The 16,860-nt window shown below is 42.9% G+C and overlaps 2 protein-coding genes across 10 annotated transcripts in view; one reads left to right on the forward strand and one right to left on the reverse strand.

Annotated features, from left to right (window-relative positions):
* The window catches only part of nf1a (neurofibromin 1a), a 291,554-nt gene that overhangs the window by 183,572 nt on the left and 91,122 nt on the right, over positions 1–16,860 (forward strand). The window lies entirely within an intron of this gene.
* LOC137346771 (mucin-17-like) lies at positions 7,466–16,305 on the reverse strand. Of its 2 annotated transcripts, none has more exons than XM_068010581.1 (2): positions 16,074–16,305; positions 7,466–9,868 (listed from the first exon to the last, which is right to left on the reverse strand). In XM_068010581.1, exon 2 carries the CDS (start codon positions 9,802–9,804, stop codon positions 8,728–8,730), a length of 1,077 nt encoding a protein of 358 aa, XP_067866682.1. In that variant the 5' UTR covers positions 9,805–9,868; positions 16,074–16,305; the 3' UTR covers positions 7,466–8,727. The 2 variants fall into 2 exon arrangements, with proteins under 2 accessions (XP_067866682.1, XP_067866684.1); XM_068010583.1 differs by lacking the exon at positions 16,074–16,305 and adding an exon at positions 13,916–14,099.

Raw genomic sequence — 16,860 nt, forward strand, 5'->3', positions numbered from 1 at the left:
CAATCAAAATATGTGATTCTGATTGCGGTGGGAGAAATGAGCTGTCAATTCAGTCCCGTCCCTCCGAGATTGCCTAACATATCACTTTAAACTTTCCAAATTAAAGAAAACCACAGCCGAATGGAACCATCTGTTAGCCCCCGAATGAGGCGAACCAAACCGGCCGTCTTTAGATCAACAAATTGGAGAAAACTAAATTCTTAAACACTACTAAGATATCAACAACATTTTTAAAAAAAAGTAACACAATCCTTGCAGATTTACGCTCCTGCCGAATTTTTCGATGTGAAACAGTCCAAGGTTTCTTAAAGTCCTCGCAGCTGTCCAATTTGGGGGGGGGGGGGGGGGGGGGGTGGGGTGGATAACAGCGTTCTTCAACAGTAGGACAGACAGTCATCTAGTTCAGCATTTGAAGTGATGCTCGTCTTATTTTCCAGTGATAAACACAGCAATTACAGTGCTGTAGTGAAAGTAATTGGTTATTTTCTTTTGAGAAATTAATCTGGCTTGAAGCTTCTTCAAAATTGAGAGAGTATAATAGATAGGATTTAAACAGACAAAGGGAGAGCTCTCCTGTTTCCTTCAGTACACGCTGGCAGACAGTCTGTCTGTCAAAAGTCAGTTTTTCAGCTATTTTCAAAAATTTAATTGCAACATTGTATGTTTAACCTCAATCTCTGAGTGGCTGTGTCCAAGGCAACCAGGATGTACTTTCTCTAATTCCTGAGGCTTGCATGTTCTTAAAGCAGTACTGATCCTTTGCTGACTTTGCAGATTTTCCCAAAAATAAATATCTGGACACTATTACCACATTAGCAGACCTCATCCATCAGGAACTTAACCTACAAAAACTTATTTTTATTTATTCTTAGGAGAGAGCTAATTTTTAAAACTCCACTTTTAAAACCGATTGACAGTTTTTGAGTGAGAGAGAATGCGGGAGTTAGGTTAAAATAAGAAGTTATAAGGTCGTTAAACATAGATTTATCTTCATCGAGTTTAAGATTTAGTGTTTTTTAATGAATAGTTAATATGTTGTCTAAAGATACCTGGTTTGGTTAGTGTCATTTTGGGGTTACTAGAGTGTTTAATTTAGCTGTTTTCCAATTGGACGTGAAAGCTTAATATGCTGCGGCCTGTGGAGTGACAGGACTGAATTGCTCCTGTCGTGGTCGTAGCAAGGTGTTAATGGAAAATATTAGGTATTTGTAACCAGATATTTTTAAATGCAATGAAAATGGTTCATGTTTCATGAGTGAATGAGTGATGTTTCCCAGTCATATTTAATGGTTTAATAAAGAAAATGGTGTAAAGCAATATATTGTGATCTAAAATGGAGCAGTGAGTGGGCATAAATATACTTAAATTTTCACATTGGTATCCGTTCCTTTTAATTGTTGACATGAGCCTTCCAGAACAATCACTCAGTAAAGAAACATTTTTGCAGTTTCAAAAGCAAAGCAGCATCTGAGTTGCAATTAATATCGTCTAATTCAATTCAGTATTACGGACTTACGACCTTAACAGAGCTCAGCTTAAATGTCACAGCTCCGTTCAGCATTACTTCTCCAAGGAATGTCCAGTTTTTTTTTGTCAATTGTGGCTCAGTTGTTAGACTCTCACCTCTGAGTCAGAGGTTGGAGATTTTAGTCCCACTCCAGGGCTTGAACAAAAAATCAAAGCTGACGCTCTGATGGTTTGAAACATCCTGTGGTTGTGAAAGACACTAAATAAACATCTTTTAGTTTTTACTTTTTAGTCTCTTATAGCTTCTGTAGCAACGCAACCAGTGGTAATCAAATGCCATCTTTAACCTTATGGTATAGTAGTGACGCTTATTGCTCCAGAAATATTCACACTACCTGGTCGGCGTTGAATTTTTCTCTACAGTGAATTGCTTCTACCTCCCACTGCAATGTGTTGTATGCAGCATTTTGGTTGTCTTTAATGATTTTGGTTGTGACCGAACAGTCTTTCACACTCTATTTCTTCTGTAGCTGTTCTATGTTTCAAAGACTTGAGTTACTTAGCCAATTTGTTTCAAACTGCTAATCTTCCCTCTAAATTGAACCAATTTCTCTTGACTCCCTCTATCTGTTTTTGTCTTGGTCTTTCTTGGCATCTTTCCCCAATCTCTTTGATCTTAGTCCCTTCTAGTTTTTGTTAAACTAATGTTTCCAACAGTGACTACTCTTTTTAAAAAGAAAAGTAATCAATTGGCTGTAAAATGCCTTGGGGCATCCTGAGATGCTGACAGTTACTGAAAATGTGCAAGTCCTCTTCCTTTCCAAGGTTATCGAACATCCAAGAAATCCAACAGAGTTTGGCATGTCTTGTACTCCTGTTTCAAAATCTGGGCATTGCTTTTAATCTTTATTTAAATAAACTTTTATCTCTTTTTAATATGTTGTGGTGTATTTTGTTTTATTGAAGTTCTCGACAGATGCTGACCATAAAATATTCTAATAATTAGTTCCATCCTAACTTGTTGATCATGTGTATTAATATGCTGTACCAAAGAGCTGTCAAATAATTATTGCTGGCGAGTGGACTAATGTAACTTGCATGAAAAGCCAGGGGTGAGTCTGTCCTTTGGCCTATCCAAGATGACACATCTGGTACAGAAACACTCTCTCATCATGCCATCCAGTTGTATGTTGGAAAAACCCCAATGCTTTTACCTCTACTTTCTTGCTTGGCAGAGTGTTCTAAATGTTTATATCACTGTGAAAGGGGCTTTTCCTCTTCATATTTTGCCACTTCTCACTTGTGTCCTCTGACCTTGTTGCTTGGCTTACTTTAAAGTAACACTAAATTTACCTGTAACCATTTGCAGTCCCCTCTTAACCACTTACTTCAAGATTGTAAAGTTCAAGTTTTCAGATGTTTCCTTGTGGCTCAGCTCATCTCTATATTTGTAATCAGTCTTGCTGCTGTTCTCTGAATTCTATTCTATTACCTGTATCCTACCACTCCATTAACTTTTTTAATTGCTTTGGTGCACTATCTGAACATGGAAATGAACATGCCAATAATTTCTCCCCAAGTCCATTTTGAACTTTGTTAATTAATTCCATTGCATACTTCTGACCCACTTTCTTTTCCAAATTACATGATGAATGCGTGACTGAAGAGATGGTGCAGGAGGAGAGCTTTAGTTTCCTTGATAACTGGGTCTGTTTCTGGCAAAGGTGGGACCTGAACAAGTTGGATGGATTGCACCTGACCCGGAGTGGGACCAGCACCTTGCTGGGAGGTTTGCTAGTGCTGTTGGGAGGGGGTGGGGGTTTTTAAACTAATTTGGCTGGGGAATGGGATACGGAGTGGAGCTACAGTAGGGTGTGATGCTCAGTCAAATATAGAAGAGAAACGGAGTCAGTCTGGAAGGCAGAGCAAATATAGACCTGTTAAGACACAAGGGGAAAAATGCAAGGCTGGATTGCATCTATTTTAATGCAAGGAGTCTAACTGGTAAGACAGATGAATTGAGGGTGTTGATAAGCACATGGGATTATGATATTATTGCTATCACAGAGACATGGTTGAGGGAGGGGCAGGACTGGCAGCTCAATATTCCAGGGTATAGAATCTTCAGGCGTGACAGGGGAGGGGGTAAAAGAGGAGGTGGCATTATACTGTTGATCAAGGAGTCAATTACTGCAGTAAGGGGGATGATATCTTAGAAGGTTCTTCAAATGAGGCCATATGGGTAGAACTTAAACAAAAAGGGGGCAATCACTTGGCTGGGAGTGTACTACAGGCCTCCAAATAGTCAGGGAGAGATAGAGGAGCAGATATGTAGGCAAACCTCAGAGGTGTAAAAATAATAGGGTAATAGGGGATTTCAACTTGCCTAATATCAACTGGGATAGTCTTAGTGTAAAAGGCTTAAAGGGGGCGGAATTCTTAAAATGCATACAGGAGAGCTTTTTGAGCCAGTACGTAGAAAATCCTACAAGAGAAGGGGGCAGTACTGGACCTAATCCTAGGGAATGAAGCTGGACAGGTGGTAGAAGTATCAGTGGGGGAGCATTTCAGTGATAGTGACCATAACTGTAAGATTTAAGGTTGTTATGGCAAAGGACAAAGCCGGGCTGGAAATAAAGGTTCTGAATTGGGGGAAGGCCTATTTCAATATGATAAAACAGTATCTGGCCAAAGTTGACTGGGAGCAGCTACTTGCAGGAAAGTCTACATCAGACCAGTGGGAGTCATTCAAAGAGAAAATAGTGAGGGTTCAGAGCCAACATGTACCCATTAAGGTGATGGGTAGGACCAACAGGTCCAGGGAACCCTGGATGTCAAGGGATATAGAAGATTGTATCAGGAAAAAGAAGGAGGCTTGTGGCAGATTCGGAGCGCTGAAAACAGCGGAGGCACTGGAGGAGTATAGAAAATGTAGGGGGGTACTAAAAAAAGTAATGAGAGCGAAGAGGGGACATGAAAAAACACTGGTGGGCAAGATAAAGGAAAATTCTACAGCATTTTATAAGTATATTAAGGGCAAGAAGATAGCCAGGGAAAGAATGGGGCTCATTAAGGACCAAAGTGGCAATCAGTGTGTGGAGCTGAAGGACATAGGTGAGGTTTTAAATGATTACTTTGCATCTGTGTTCACAATGGAGAGGGACGATGTAGGTGCAGAGATCAGGGAGGGGGCTTGTGATATGAACATATTAGCATTGAAAGGGAGGAAGTATTAGCTGTTTTAGTGGGCTTAAAAGTGGATAAATCTCCAGGCCCAGATGAGATTTATCCCAGGCTGTTGTGTGAAGCAAGGGAGTAGATAGCAGGGGCTCTGACACAAATTTTCAAATCCTCTCTGGCCACAGGAGAGGTACCAGAGGACTGGAGGACAGCGAATGTGGTGCCATTATTCAAGAAGGGCAGCGGGGATAAACCAGGTAATTACAGGCCAGTGAATCTAACATCATTGGTTGGGAAAATATTGGAAACAAATTCTGAGGGACAGGATTAATCTCCACTTGGAGAGGCAGGGATTAATCAGGGGTAGTCAGCATAGCTTTGTCAGGGGGAGATAGTGTCTAACTAACTTAATTGAATTTTTCGAGGCAGTGACAGATGTGCAGATGAGGGTAAAGCAGTTGATGTAGTCTACATGGACTTCAGTAAGGCTTTGATAAGGTCCCGCATGGGAGATTGGTTAAGAAGGTAAGAGCCCAGGGGATCCAGAGCAATTTGGCAAATTGGATCCAAAATTGGCTTAGTGGCAGGAGGCAGAGGTTGATCGTCGAGGGTTGTTTTTGCAAGTGGAAGCCTGTGACCAGTGGTGTACCACTGGGATCGGTGCTGGGACCCTTGCTGTTTGTAGTGTATATTAATGATTTAGACATGAATATGGGAGGTATGATAAGTAAGTTTGCAGATGACGTGAAAATTGGTGTCCCTTACAGGACGATCTAGATGGGCAGAGCAGTGGCAAATGGAATTTAATTCTGGGAAGTATGAGGTGATGCATTTTGGGAGGACTAACAAGGCAAGGGAATATACAATGGATGGTCGTCGTCTTCTTCTTTGGCCTCCTTGTCTCGAGTGGCAATGGGTAAGCTCCTGAAGGTGGTCAGTGATTTGTGAAGCAGCGCCTGGAGTGGCTATAAAGTCCAATTCTAGAGTGACAGACTCTTCCACAGGCGCTGCCGATAAAATTGGTTGCCGGGGCAGTTACACAACGGATGGTAGGACCCTAGGAAGTGCAGAAGGTCAGAGGGATCTTGGCGTACTTGTCCATAGATCACTGAAGGCAGGTAAATAAAGTGGTTAGGAAGGCATATGGGATACTTGCCTTTAGCAGCCAAGGCATAGAATATAAGCAGGGAGGTTATGATGGAGCTGTATAAAACGCTAGTTAAGCCACAGCTGGAGTATCGTGTACAGTTCTGGGCACCACACTATAGGAAGGATGTGATTGCACTGGAGAGGGTACAGAGGAGGTTCACCAGGATGTTGCCTGGATTGGAGCATTTCAGCTATGAAGAGACTGCAAAGCTAGGGTTGTTTTCCTTAGAACAGAGAAGGCTGAAGGGGGACATGATTGAGGAATACAAAATTATGAGAGGCATTGATAGGTTCGATAGGAAGAAACTATTTCCCTTGGCGGAGGGGTCAATAACCAGGGGGATAGATTTAAGGGGCAGGAGGTTTAGAGGGGATTTGAGGAAAAAAATTTTCACTGAGGGTGTTTGGAATCTGGAACGCACTGCCTGAAGAGGTAGTAGAGGCAGGAACCATCACAACATTTAAGTATTTAGATGAGCACTTGAAACGCCATAGCATACAAGGCTATGGGCCAAGTGCTGGAAAATGGGATTAGAATAGTTAGGTGCTTGAGAGCCGGCACGGACATGATGGGCCTGTTTCGCTGCTGTATGACTCTATGACTCTCATGCTTCGCATTTATCAGCATTAATTTCAATTTGGCACATTGCTGCCAAGTTAGTTAGCCAATCTGAATCTATTTTTAAAATGTCCTCTGTTTCTACAGCTGTCCCCCTTTTTATTGCTATTGCTCTCGCGATTTGTGAAATAGGTCGAAGAATTTCTCATCGTAAAAATCTTCTCATTTCTGGAATCTGCTATTGCATTTGTCTAAGTTGGGATCTTTAGATGGTCTGCGTACCAATGTAAGGGAATATTTGCGCTTAATGGGGAAAAAAAACTCAAGTTGACCATTCCATTGCCTTTGTGTCTCCTTTATATTCAATATAACATATAAGCAAAGACTTACTGATTAAAATGTGCACATTTAGATTAGCTTTCTTAAAATTATTTACAATCTTTAGCAATGTAAGTAAATTATTTCATTTGTATCCATGTCCTGAAATGCATTCTCTCTCCCATGTTCCCTTTGTATGTTTGGATTCTTTGCTATTCTTTTAAAAGATGAAATATAGGTCAAAATTGGGAACATGACAGGAAGGCATGTTAAATTTCCCAGCTGAGAATGGGGCAAATTCATTGCAGTTGTTCATTTTATGTCTGTGATTATGTAAATCTTTTTTTCTTGGAAAACAATGAAAGTACTGTCTATTTGTTATTTTGCTCCATAGAAAACTGTATTGCATTTCTTTTAAAAAGATACGCGAGCATGCAATGCCCAAGACAGATATAGCTTGAACTTAAAAGCTGAGAAAACTCTATGCTGTACCAACAATTTGGCTTTAGCTTAACTCTGCTCAACCAGTGTAACATTCCCCACAATAACCAGTGGACTCAGTGAAACTGCAAAATCATGCTGTGTACTTGCATTCAAGAAGCTTGGTTGAAACTGCTGGGGCTCATTTCTTATTAGAACCATTGCTGACCAAAGGTCCATCTGTTTGTAATAGATTTACACCCAGACTCCAAAGATGAAAGGGAAGAGTCTTCTGTAGCTGAATTAATGTTATCTAGATGTCACTGTTATACGTTCCACCACTCCCGCCACAATAAAGCAAATTGAAATCCACAATAAAGCAAATTGAAATGTGTTTACTTCATTATTAGCTGTATATTTTTGATATTTATCATAGTAGAGGCTTGAGGGAGATTATTTGTGACTGTTAGCCTGCAAAGGACTCTGAATTTTTCCCCCCTTTTTAAACCAACTTTAGAGTATGGTGTATGAAGAGAATGCACGCCATGACTCATGCACAACCTGGACAGAGCTGATGACAGGAAGGAGTGGAAATTTAATGCATCATTTAAGAGGAAAGTCAACAGACATGTGAAAACATGTCCTGCACCCACCCCACTCCCAATCTAGTGAAGGACTGAAAGTACAAATGAAAATTGGTTCGGTTTTTACAGTCTGTAACCTACCTTCCTTCAAAAAAAAATCACACTTAAGAAATAAAGTAACTCTGAAATGTAATAATTTTCAGTGGGGGTTGAGAACGGTAGAGGGAAATCTGGAGGAAGAAATGGGGAAGCCCAACGTGGATACAATGCCAAAAGCAATATGCAGTATTATGGGGTATGATTGCAAAACATAGGTTGCTGCTTTTTGGATTGCATACTTGTCAGAGAATTTTTTTTTTAAGAACAGAAACTCAACAAAATATACTCTAACATTTCTATTAAGCTGACCCTTCAAAAAAAAAATCTTTTTAATTTCTGTGCTTTTTTTCTTTTTGAATGTCAACTAAGGAAGGTGCATGTGTTTAACTCTGCTTTCATGGGGTTGTTTAGCTGTTTTTCCATTTGTAGTCTTAAAAATAAATTTCTTTGCTATCTGATTAAAGGAAATGCAGCATTTGCTGCTATATTGTGGTTGACCACTTTAATTGTGAACTGTACGTAGGGTGGCTGCTGTGAAGGGACTTGGTGGAAAGATAATAAAAGTGAAAAGGCTTTTGAAGTTAGCCAGTGTATATGTGCAGAGGTGGGAGTGAAACAAATTGCAAATAAGCTTGTATTGCTGCCCTTTTTAAAAAAAAAAGCAGAAGTGCATTAATGGCATTGTAGTCCATAGGGGATTTTTTGTGTTGTTGTGTGTGTAGTTCAGAACATGTCACCACTTCCAACTTTGCATATCGGAAAGATGCAGTGCATTGCACTTCTGGCATGATGGGCAATTTTCACATGTCTGATTTTAAAATATGGTGCGGTGGTGGTGATGCATAGAAGCAGTTGCAACAAGAAGGCAGCTTATGCTGATGGCCTTGTGACCCTGCAGCCCATGCATACTTGCTTTGCAGTCATGAGAGCTAAAACTAGCACCTAAGTACTTCAGACTTCCACCTCAGGGAGTGGTGGTGGCAAATCAAAATCATTCACAAGATCCAGCAAATCCACTGGAGGAGGGGGAGGAAAGCTGGTGGTGTTTGGACCTCCATCAGGAGTCTCCTGAGGTGGGCCTGGAGCTTCAAGATCTGTTGCACGCAGTGGAGCAGATGGGTCATTGTCATTCAGTGGAGCTTGTGCCTCAAGAGGAGGTGATGGAAAATCTTGGCTCTGTGTTCCATTTACTGTTTGTGTTTCATGTGTTTCACTTAAAGGTTGTGTTTCTTTTCCTGTTTCATTTTCCACTTTGACTTCAGGCACTATGAGCTTTTCTTCAATTTCGGGTGAAGAAGGATTGATGATTCCTTCAGGCTCCAGCATCTCCATGGTACATTGATCCAGTAAGGATTCGCGTTTAGATTTTTTAGACAGAAAGGTAGTGAGTGAGGGGCGTTTCGCTGGAGCAGCATCTATATTATTGTCCTCAGCTGCATCTACAAAATCGTCACCACTGGGGACTGGACGCGTTCCTGCCCATGTGAGATCCTGTACAGGATTTTTTGAACACCTTTTCCATGTCAGAATGGTGCATATTATCATCAACATCAGTAACAGTACCCCGCCAATGAAGAAAGCAACAATCTTGCTTGAAGCCACATGATTCTGTGATTCTGTGATTCTGTTATCATCTTGAAATTTGGTGCTTGACTTGGTGGTTGACCTACTAGTCATGAACATCGTAGTCTGATTTATAGTTTCCATGTGTGAAGTAGGTTGAGAGGTTGAACTTGGAATTGATTGGACCTCAGGTGAAAATATTGATATGAACTGCGATGTGATGGAAGGTGTATTTGTCAAGCTAGAAGTGTCTCTGGGATGATCACTTGAAGGTCCACTTGTTGCGATTAGCGTATTCGTGATTATCCCGGGAATTGTAAGGGTCACGGGACTTGAGTCGTGAAATGAAGTTGATGTAATTGGCTCTGTTCTTTCTGATTCCGCTGTTGACTGATAGCTCATTGTGGTTGTGCCCCCAAGGCCAGTTGTCAGTACTGCCAGTATAGTCAGCTGGATTGCTTCCATCTTTCCTAGTTTTGAATAGACAGGATTTCAAAACCAAGACCTGGTTGCTGATGGCTATAAATACCTGCAAGAATAAAGATAAACATTTTTTTTAAGTTGTGTTTCTTTGAATTGTACCATCTTTCCAAAATAAACTTCTGCTGAAAGGAAAAACAAATCTGGTGTGTTTTTTGTGGGTGTATGTAGAAGAAAGATGTGGCTTCAATGCACTTCAAAAAGTCAATTTTAAAAGTGCCTGTTTTTGACTTGCTTGCAACAGTAACTGTTGTCAAAATGTCCAAAGGACACTATCTTGGTCCCTAGCCACTGACTCTTTCCTTTTCCTTGGCCACTGCCTGAGGCTGCACCAGACTATTTTCTACATTTGGCTTTCTATTTGACCCTGAGCTTAGCTTTCAATGCTATATCATCAAGACCACCTACTTTCACCTCTGTAACATCCACCTCTGCCCTCACCCATGTCTTTGTTGCCTCTGGCATCAACTATTCCAATGCTCTCCTAGCCAGCCTCCCCCTTGCATTCTGTGTAAACTTGAGCTCATAGAAAATAGAAAATTCTCCTGCCCGTATCCTAACTATCACCAAATCCTGTTCATCCATCACCCCTGTGCTTGCTGACCCACATTGGCTCTCAGTCTGGCCATGCCTTGATTTTATAATTCGTATCCTTGTTTTCAAATCCCTTCATGGTCTCACCCCTCCTTACCTCTAACAACTTCCAACCCTCTCAGATCTCTGTGCTCCTCCAATTCTGGCCTCTTGCATATCCCCAGTTTTCATTACTTCACCATTGGTAGCAGTGCCTTCAGCTGTCTTGACCATAAGCTCTGGAATTAAGCTTTCTAAATCTCCACTGCTTCAACCTTTCTCCTTTAAGATGCTCCTTACAAAGTAATTTTTTAACCCAGCTCTTGATCATCTGTCCTCATATCTCCTTGTCGGGAGATTCTTGAGGCCTTGAAGACTCATTTTGTTACTCACAACTTTGAAGTACCTTGAGAGGTTTTACTAAGTTTCAGGTGCTATATAAATGCAAGTTGTTGAAGTGTATGCTATCCCCCTGTCCCTCTCCCCCTCTCCCCATCCCTCCGCCCCTCTCCCCTTCGCCTCCCTCCCTCCCCCTCCCTCTCCCCTCCCCCCTCCACTCCTCCCCCTCACTCTCCCCTCCCCCTCCACTCTCCCCTCCCCCTCCACTCTCCCCTCCCCCTCCACTCTCCCCCCCCCTCCACTCTCCCTCCCCCCTCCACTCTCCCCTCCCCCCTCCACTCTCCCCTCCCCCCTCCACTCTCCCCTCCCCCCTCCACTCTCCTCCCCCCTCCACTCTCCCTCCCCCTCCACTCTCCCCTCCCCCCTCCACTCTCCCCTCCCCCCTCCACTCTCCCCTCCCCCCTCCACTCTCCCCTCCCCCCTCCACTCTCTCCCTCCCCCCTCCACTCTCCCCTCCCCCCTCCACTCTCCCCTCCCCCCTCCACTCTCCCCTCCCCCCTCCACTCTCCCCTCCCCCCTCCACTCTCCCCTCCCCCCTCCACTCTCCCCTCCCCCTCCACTCTCCCCTCCCCCCTCCCCTCTCCCCTCCCCCCTCCCCTCTCCCCTCCCCCCTCCACTCTCCCCTCCCCCCTCCACTCTCCCCTCCCCCCTCCACTCTCCCCTCCCCCCTCCACCCTCCCCCCTCCCCCCTCCCCCCTCCTCCCTCCCCTCTCCCCTCTCCCCCCTCCCCCCTCCCCTCTCCCCCCTCCCCTCTCCCCCCTCCCCTCTCCCCCCTCCCCTCCCCTCTCCCCTCCACGCTCCCCTCCCCCCTCCACTCCACGCTCCCCTCCCCCCTCCACTCCCCCCTCCACTCCCTCTCCCCTCTCCCCCCTCCCCTCTCCCCCCTCCCCTCTCCCCCCTCCCCTCTCCCCCCTCCCCTCTCCCCCCTCCCCTCTCCCCCCTCCCCTCTCCCCCCTCCCCTCTCCCCCCTCCCCTCTCCCCCCTCCCCTCTCCCCCCTCCCCTCTCCCCCCCTCCCCTCTCCCCCCTCCCCTCTCCCCCCTCCCCTCTCCCCCCTCCCCTCTCCCCTCTCCCCCCTCCCCTCTCCCCTCTCCCCCTCCCCTCTCCCCTCCTCCTCCCCCCTCTCCCCCTCTCCCTCCTCCCCTCTCCCCCCTCCCCCTCTCCCCCTCCCTCCACCCCCTCCCCCCCCTCCCTCCACCCCCTCCCTTCTCCCTCCACCCCCTGACCTACTTTGTGTGCTTTCAAGAGATTAAGTGGAAGACGAGAACAGATTTTGGTCTGATTTATTTTACCTTCTTCAGTGATATCATGAATGTGAACAGCATTCCTCATTTGTGATGCAGGTTGAGCTGAATGCTTTAATGTTTACAGAGATGAGGAGGAGTGAAGCCATGAGGGATTTGAATATAGAAATGGCTTATTAAAGGAGAACTTTATTTCTTCTATTAGAATTGGAGCACACACAAAGATTGAACATTCTTTACACTGTTTCTGTGTTACAACTAAGTGAACGATGCCCCGTTTTAGTGAAATGTATGTCTGATTGAAAGTGAAGATTTGAGCAATAATCTTGTATTCAGCCACTTGCAGTGGAATGCAGTGTAAAGCACTGTCTTCATGAAACAAATGCGCTTTCTTGGCTTGCATCATTTTTGCACTTGTTATTGGAGAGGCGAACTCTGTGTGTGCTCTTGTTGCTGAAGTGTGGAATGAGCTCTTCACATTTACTTTGGATTACAACCAGTGACTTAATTAGTGGTGTATTCTGGACCTGCAATTTAATGGGTCTGTTGATGTTATCAGTTTCGTGTATACCAGCTAGCTTGCATGAGGATTGTAGCAGCAAAGGACGGACTGTGCATCTGCAGTCTAACGCAGTCCTGTAATGTAAGCGCACTTTAAAATTAATCTAGGTCTGTAACTCTGATGCTCAGTACCTGTGTGACTGGGCTGGTAAATGTGTTTGAGTGGCAATGCATATCTGTTGTGTTTGTGAACTCAACCTTAAGCAAGTTTATTGCGAACAACTTTCAGCCAACATTGTGCATAATCCAAGCATGAATAAATGCACATGATGAATTGAAAACACTTTTATTGAGTGAACTGATGCTGTTGTGTGGCAATTCTGTCTACTTAATCCCTACAATCAGAGTCAAAATCATCATGAGCCTGACCTGAAAGTTAGTACATAATTTCGAAAGCAGTTGTAATCTTTGGACTGACTTCCTATCTGAACAGGATAGTGCACTTTAAAAGTGCTGTGTAAACGATATGCATAGTAGTTCCATTATTCAGTTTCAGGACTGGTGAACTAGGATATGGGAAAAATTTTCAATTTAACTGGGTTCGTTGACAAATCAAATGGTTGAAGTTGATTCAGTTAATTAATTTCTGCTCTGAAGCAATATTTCCTGTAAATTCTCCCTCCCTTTCTGGACCGTAGTCCTCAAAAGTGACTCAAATGAGACTGGACACCTGTTTTATTTCTTCAACCTATTTCAAATGCCACCTGGTATCCCAGTTTATGTTGAACAATTAACTTAATTTTTGGCTTGTTTCAGTTTCTTTTTGCTTCCTTTTCCACTTGAGCAGAAATGAATCATAAAATCGCATCGTGCCTGTGCTGACTCATTCACAGCTTTCCAATTATCTCACTCCCCTGCTCTTTTCCCTGTAAATTTCTTGCCTTCAAATATTTATCCAGTTCTGTCTAAGGTTTTACTATTACTGCTTCCACTGCCCTTTGAGGACATTGAACAGCTTCCGAGTTTTATTGTTGCTGTACAATTGGTTTCAGAAATGACACAGATGTAGTGCAGGAAAAGTTGCCCTCTTATTTTTCCCAGAGCTGAAATCGGGAACTTGTAGTGTAAGGGGAAACTCCTCAATCAACGTTTCCAAAATAGCTGACTTGATACTTAGTTCCTCAAACAGCACAGCTGTTGGTGACTGACTGTGTACAAAATGTATGCCAATGCCGTCTGCTGCCCAGTGTGTTTGTGTGTTATTGCACTGTTGGGATGAGGCACAATTTCTCCCAAGCACCCCTCCACCCCAGCCACGGCAGGTTCCCCACCTCAGATAATGCTTGTGGAAGGTTTGCGGCAGAACACCCAGAGCACTCACCACAGAAAGAGAAAATAAGTCTTGTCCACGCTACTGTTGTCTTTTTCTGATGCCCCATCTCAAAAGTAGCATTGACAGAAGCTTAAAGTTCTGTCTGCCCTCCTGGCCCTCAGCCTGGGAGTTGTGCAAGAAGGTGGTTAAATGAGATGGAAGAAAAGATTTTCAAATACCTTTGAGATGTCAACAAATATTTGCACCTTAGTGTCTATTGGTGTGGTCATTTTTTGTTTCAAGGCAGACTTGCATTTATATAGCACCTTTCATGACTTCTGGATGTAATGCGCTTTACAGCTAATGAAGTACTTTTGAAGTGTAGTCGCTATTGTAATGCAGGAAACGCTGCAGCCAATTTATGCACAGCAAGGGCCTGCATATAGCAATGTGTTAATGACCAACTAATGTGTTTTGGTTGAGGGCAAAAGATTGGCCAAGTTGCTGGAGAACTTTCCTGCTCTTGAATATTGCTGAAAACAGAGACATTTTGTTCAAGCTTTATTTCTTGCACTCATCAGAACAAATCGCAAGAATACCAATGCAAGGGAAGCAACAAATTTATACTGTATGCGAAGAGAATGCTGATTGGTTGGCAGGTGAACTCTGGTAGAGGTACTGCCACTGCAAATGCGCTACACTGTGAGACCGACTGACCATCTTACATTGGTTGTCAGCATAATTGCTAGCACACTGAGAATTATTTAGCATGTTATCCAATCACAGAATGCTACATATATTAATACACAGGGCCCTGTTCTTTGCAGACAGAAAGAACATGTACACATATTGCACCTGTTTCAGCTAAACAAAATAAGTGACAGCCATTCACTGGTTCATTCCTCAGGGCAATGCCTTGACCAATCAGACTCAAGCTGCCTGGTTTAAATTTCAAACAAAGCTTGGCAGTTAACTGTCAGTCGCAAACTGGTGAATTCTCCATGGCAATGCCTCTACCGATCAGAGTCCATTTGCCAACCAATTAGTATCATTTCGTATAAATTAGTTGCATCCCTTACATTGGTATTCTTGTGATTTGCCCTGATGAGTACAGGATGAAAAGTATCAACAAAATGTGTCTGTTTTCAGCAATACTCAAGTTCTCTACTACCGAACAACTATTTCCTGCCCTTCTTTGAAATAAGGCCAAGGAATCTTTTACACCAACGTGAGAGGGCAGATTGGATCTCGGTTTAAAATCTCATCTGAAGGATAGCACCTTTGACACTTTACAGTACTCAGTGCTGCACTGTCAGCCTGGATTATGTGCTCAAGTCTGTGGAATGGGACTTGAACCCACAATCTTCTGAGTCAGAGATGAAAGTGCCGCTATTGAGCAACAGCGGGCAACCTAATAGGAAGCACTGGCATGAATAAATATATGAATGGATTCTACTTTTATATTGCAACAAAAGAATTGTTTTTTCGTGAATTATAAATCCCCACAAAACATTCCTATGTCAAATCAATACCACCTAAAACAGATCGACTATGCTACCACCCCTTGCATTTTTGTGCCGAAACTGACTCTGGGATGGCTGCTGTGTTTGCCTACACTTGAAGAAAAAGCAGACAATTGTGCAAAGTGCCATAGAGTTCAACGTGAATGCCACTGTATAAATGAATGTGTTACAGCTCTATTAATCGATACTTACAGTCCATTGAAAATAATTTACTGCAACCACTCAGTAGGAGTGTCAGTGTGCTTCAGGCACTAACATTGTACTTGTGCCATAAATTCTGAATAAAATTACCCATAGGAATAGCCATATATTATGTATTTAAAATAGGTATCGGCAGGTTACTTCAAGTAAGCGAGCTAAACTCTATTCAAATGCCAAATTATGAATTAGTGGTGCCGATTTAGTGTTGTCCCCTGATCACCCAGATTTATCATCGCACTATCAATTATGTCAGTTAGCACACTCTGTCTTTTGTGTTTCTCTCTCCTCCTCTCCAATCACTCACTCCTTGGTTTAATTGCTGAGCAACTATACCCAACACTTGAGTGACATTTTGAGATCACAAGCTAAATCGGGCTAATCATAGGATTAGATTTCTTGACTGATCACAAATTGACAGCTATCTTCCGTGTGGTCTTATTCAGAAATTAACTTGTGTTTCAGTCCAAAACAAAAATCGCTCTTGTGTTTTGGCAAACACTTACCACTGATGGAGCTTGGACTTGAAAGTTGGTGGGTGCGTCTGTCTCTGCAGTTTCTGCTCATTACACATCAAGATATATATATATATATATATGTTGCTATAAAATTAATAACTCTGCATTTATTCTCATGCTCGGTAATGGAGTCAATGCTCATAAGTCAATCTGTCTGTGTGGTGTTATGCTGTCACTTGTTAATTTTGAGGTTTCAGTAAAAGGGAAGTAAGAGCAGTTGTGTGCTGTCCGGATGTGAAGAAATTAGTTCGAAACTGAGTGCTGGCATTATTTTGAAAATAAAATTTGGAGTTAAATCAGTTAAACATTAAATTATGAATGTCAAGTTTCCAACATTAAGTAAATAGCTGCTTGGTTCTATTGCTGCAGTCAGAGAGCTCACATTTATTCTAAGCCTATCTGGTATTTTACTTTGCTCCTGTTAAGTCAGTGTTAAACAGTTCATGTCATTACACAACCTGTACTGGTGCAACTCTGTTCCTTGTGCAATTCTTCTGTGAAATCCTGTGCCTGTCCGCTCTCTTTCCTGTCCAAGCGTTGCACTATGTTTTGTAGAATGATACAAGGACAGTCATTTCGCTGAGGGGAGTGGGCACCTTTGTTTTTGTTTTATGTAGCTCATTATCACTTGTGCTTCATCTTAAAAAAAAACAGTTACTGTTTTGGGGATCCAAACCCTCTGTTCCATTCTTCCCTTTTTACTTTTTCTGTTGAACACTGGTCTCCACAGTTTCGACGGGCTGCAGTGTGAAATATGGAAATTGATCCTGTTGGT

Source organism: Heterodontus francisci, chromosome 30, assembly GCF_036365525.1.
Source record: "Heterodontus francisci isolate sHetFra1 chromosome 30, sHetFra1.hap1, whole genome shotgun sequence".
Classification (NCBI taxonomy): Eukaryota; Metazoa; Chordata; class Chondrichthyes; order Heterodontiformes; family Heterodontidae; genus Heterodontus; species Heterodontus francisci.

Bases quoted from the DNA above. Each gene is read 5' to 3' on its own strand.
- LOC137346771 (XM_068010581.1), bottom strand. From the start codon at position 9,804: ATGGAAGCAATCCAGCTGACTATACTGGCAGTACTGACAACTGGCCTT.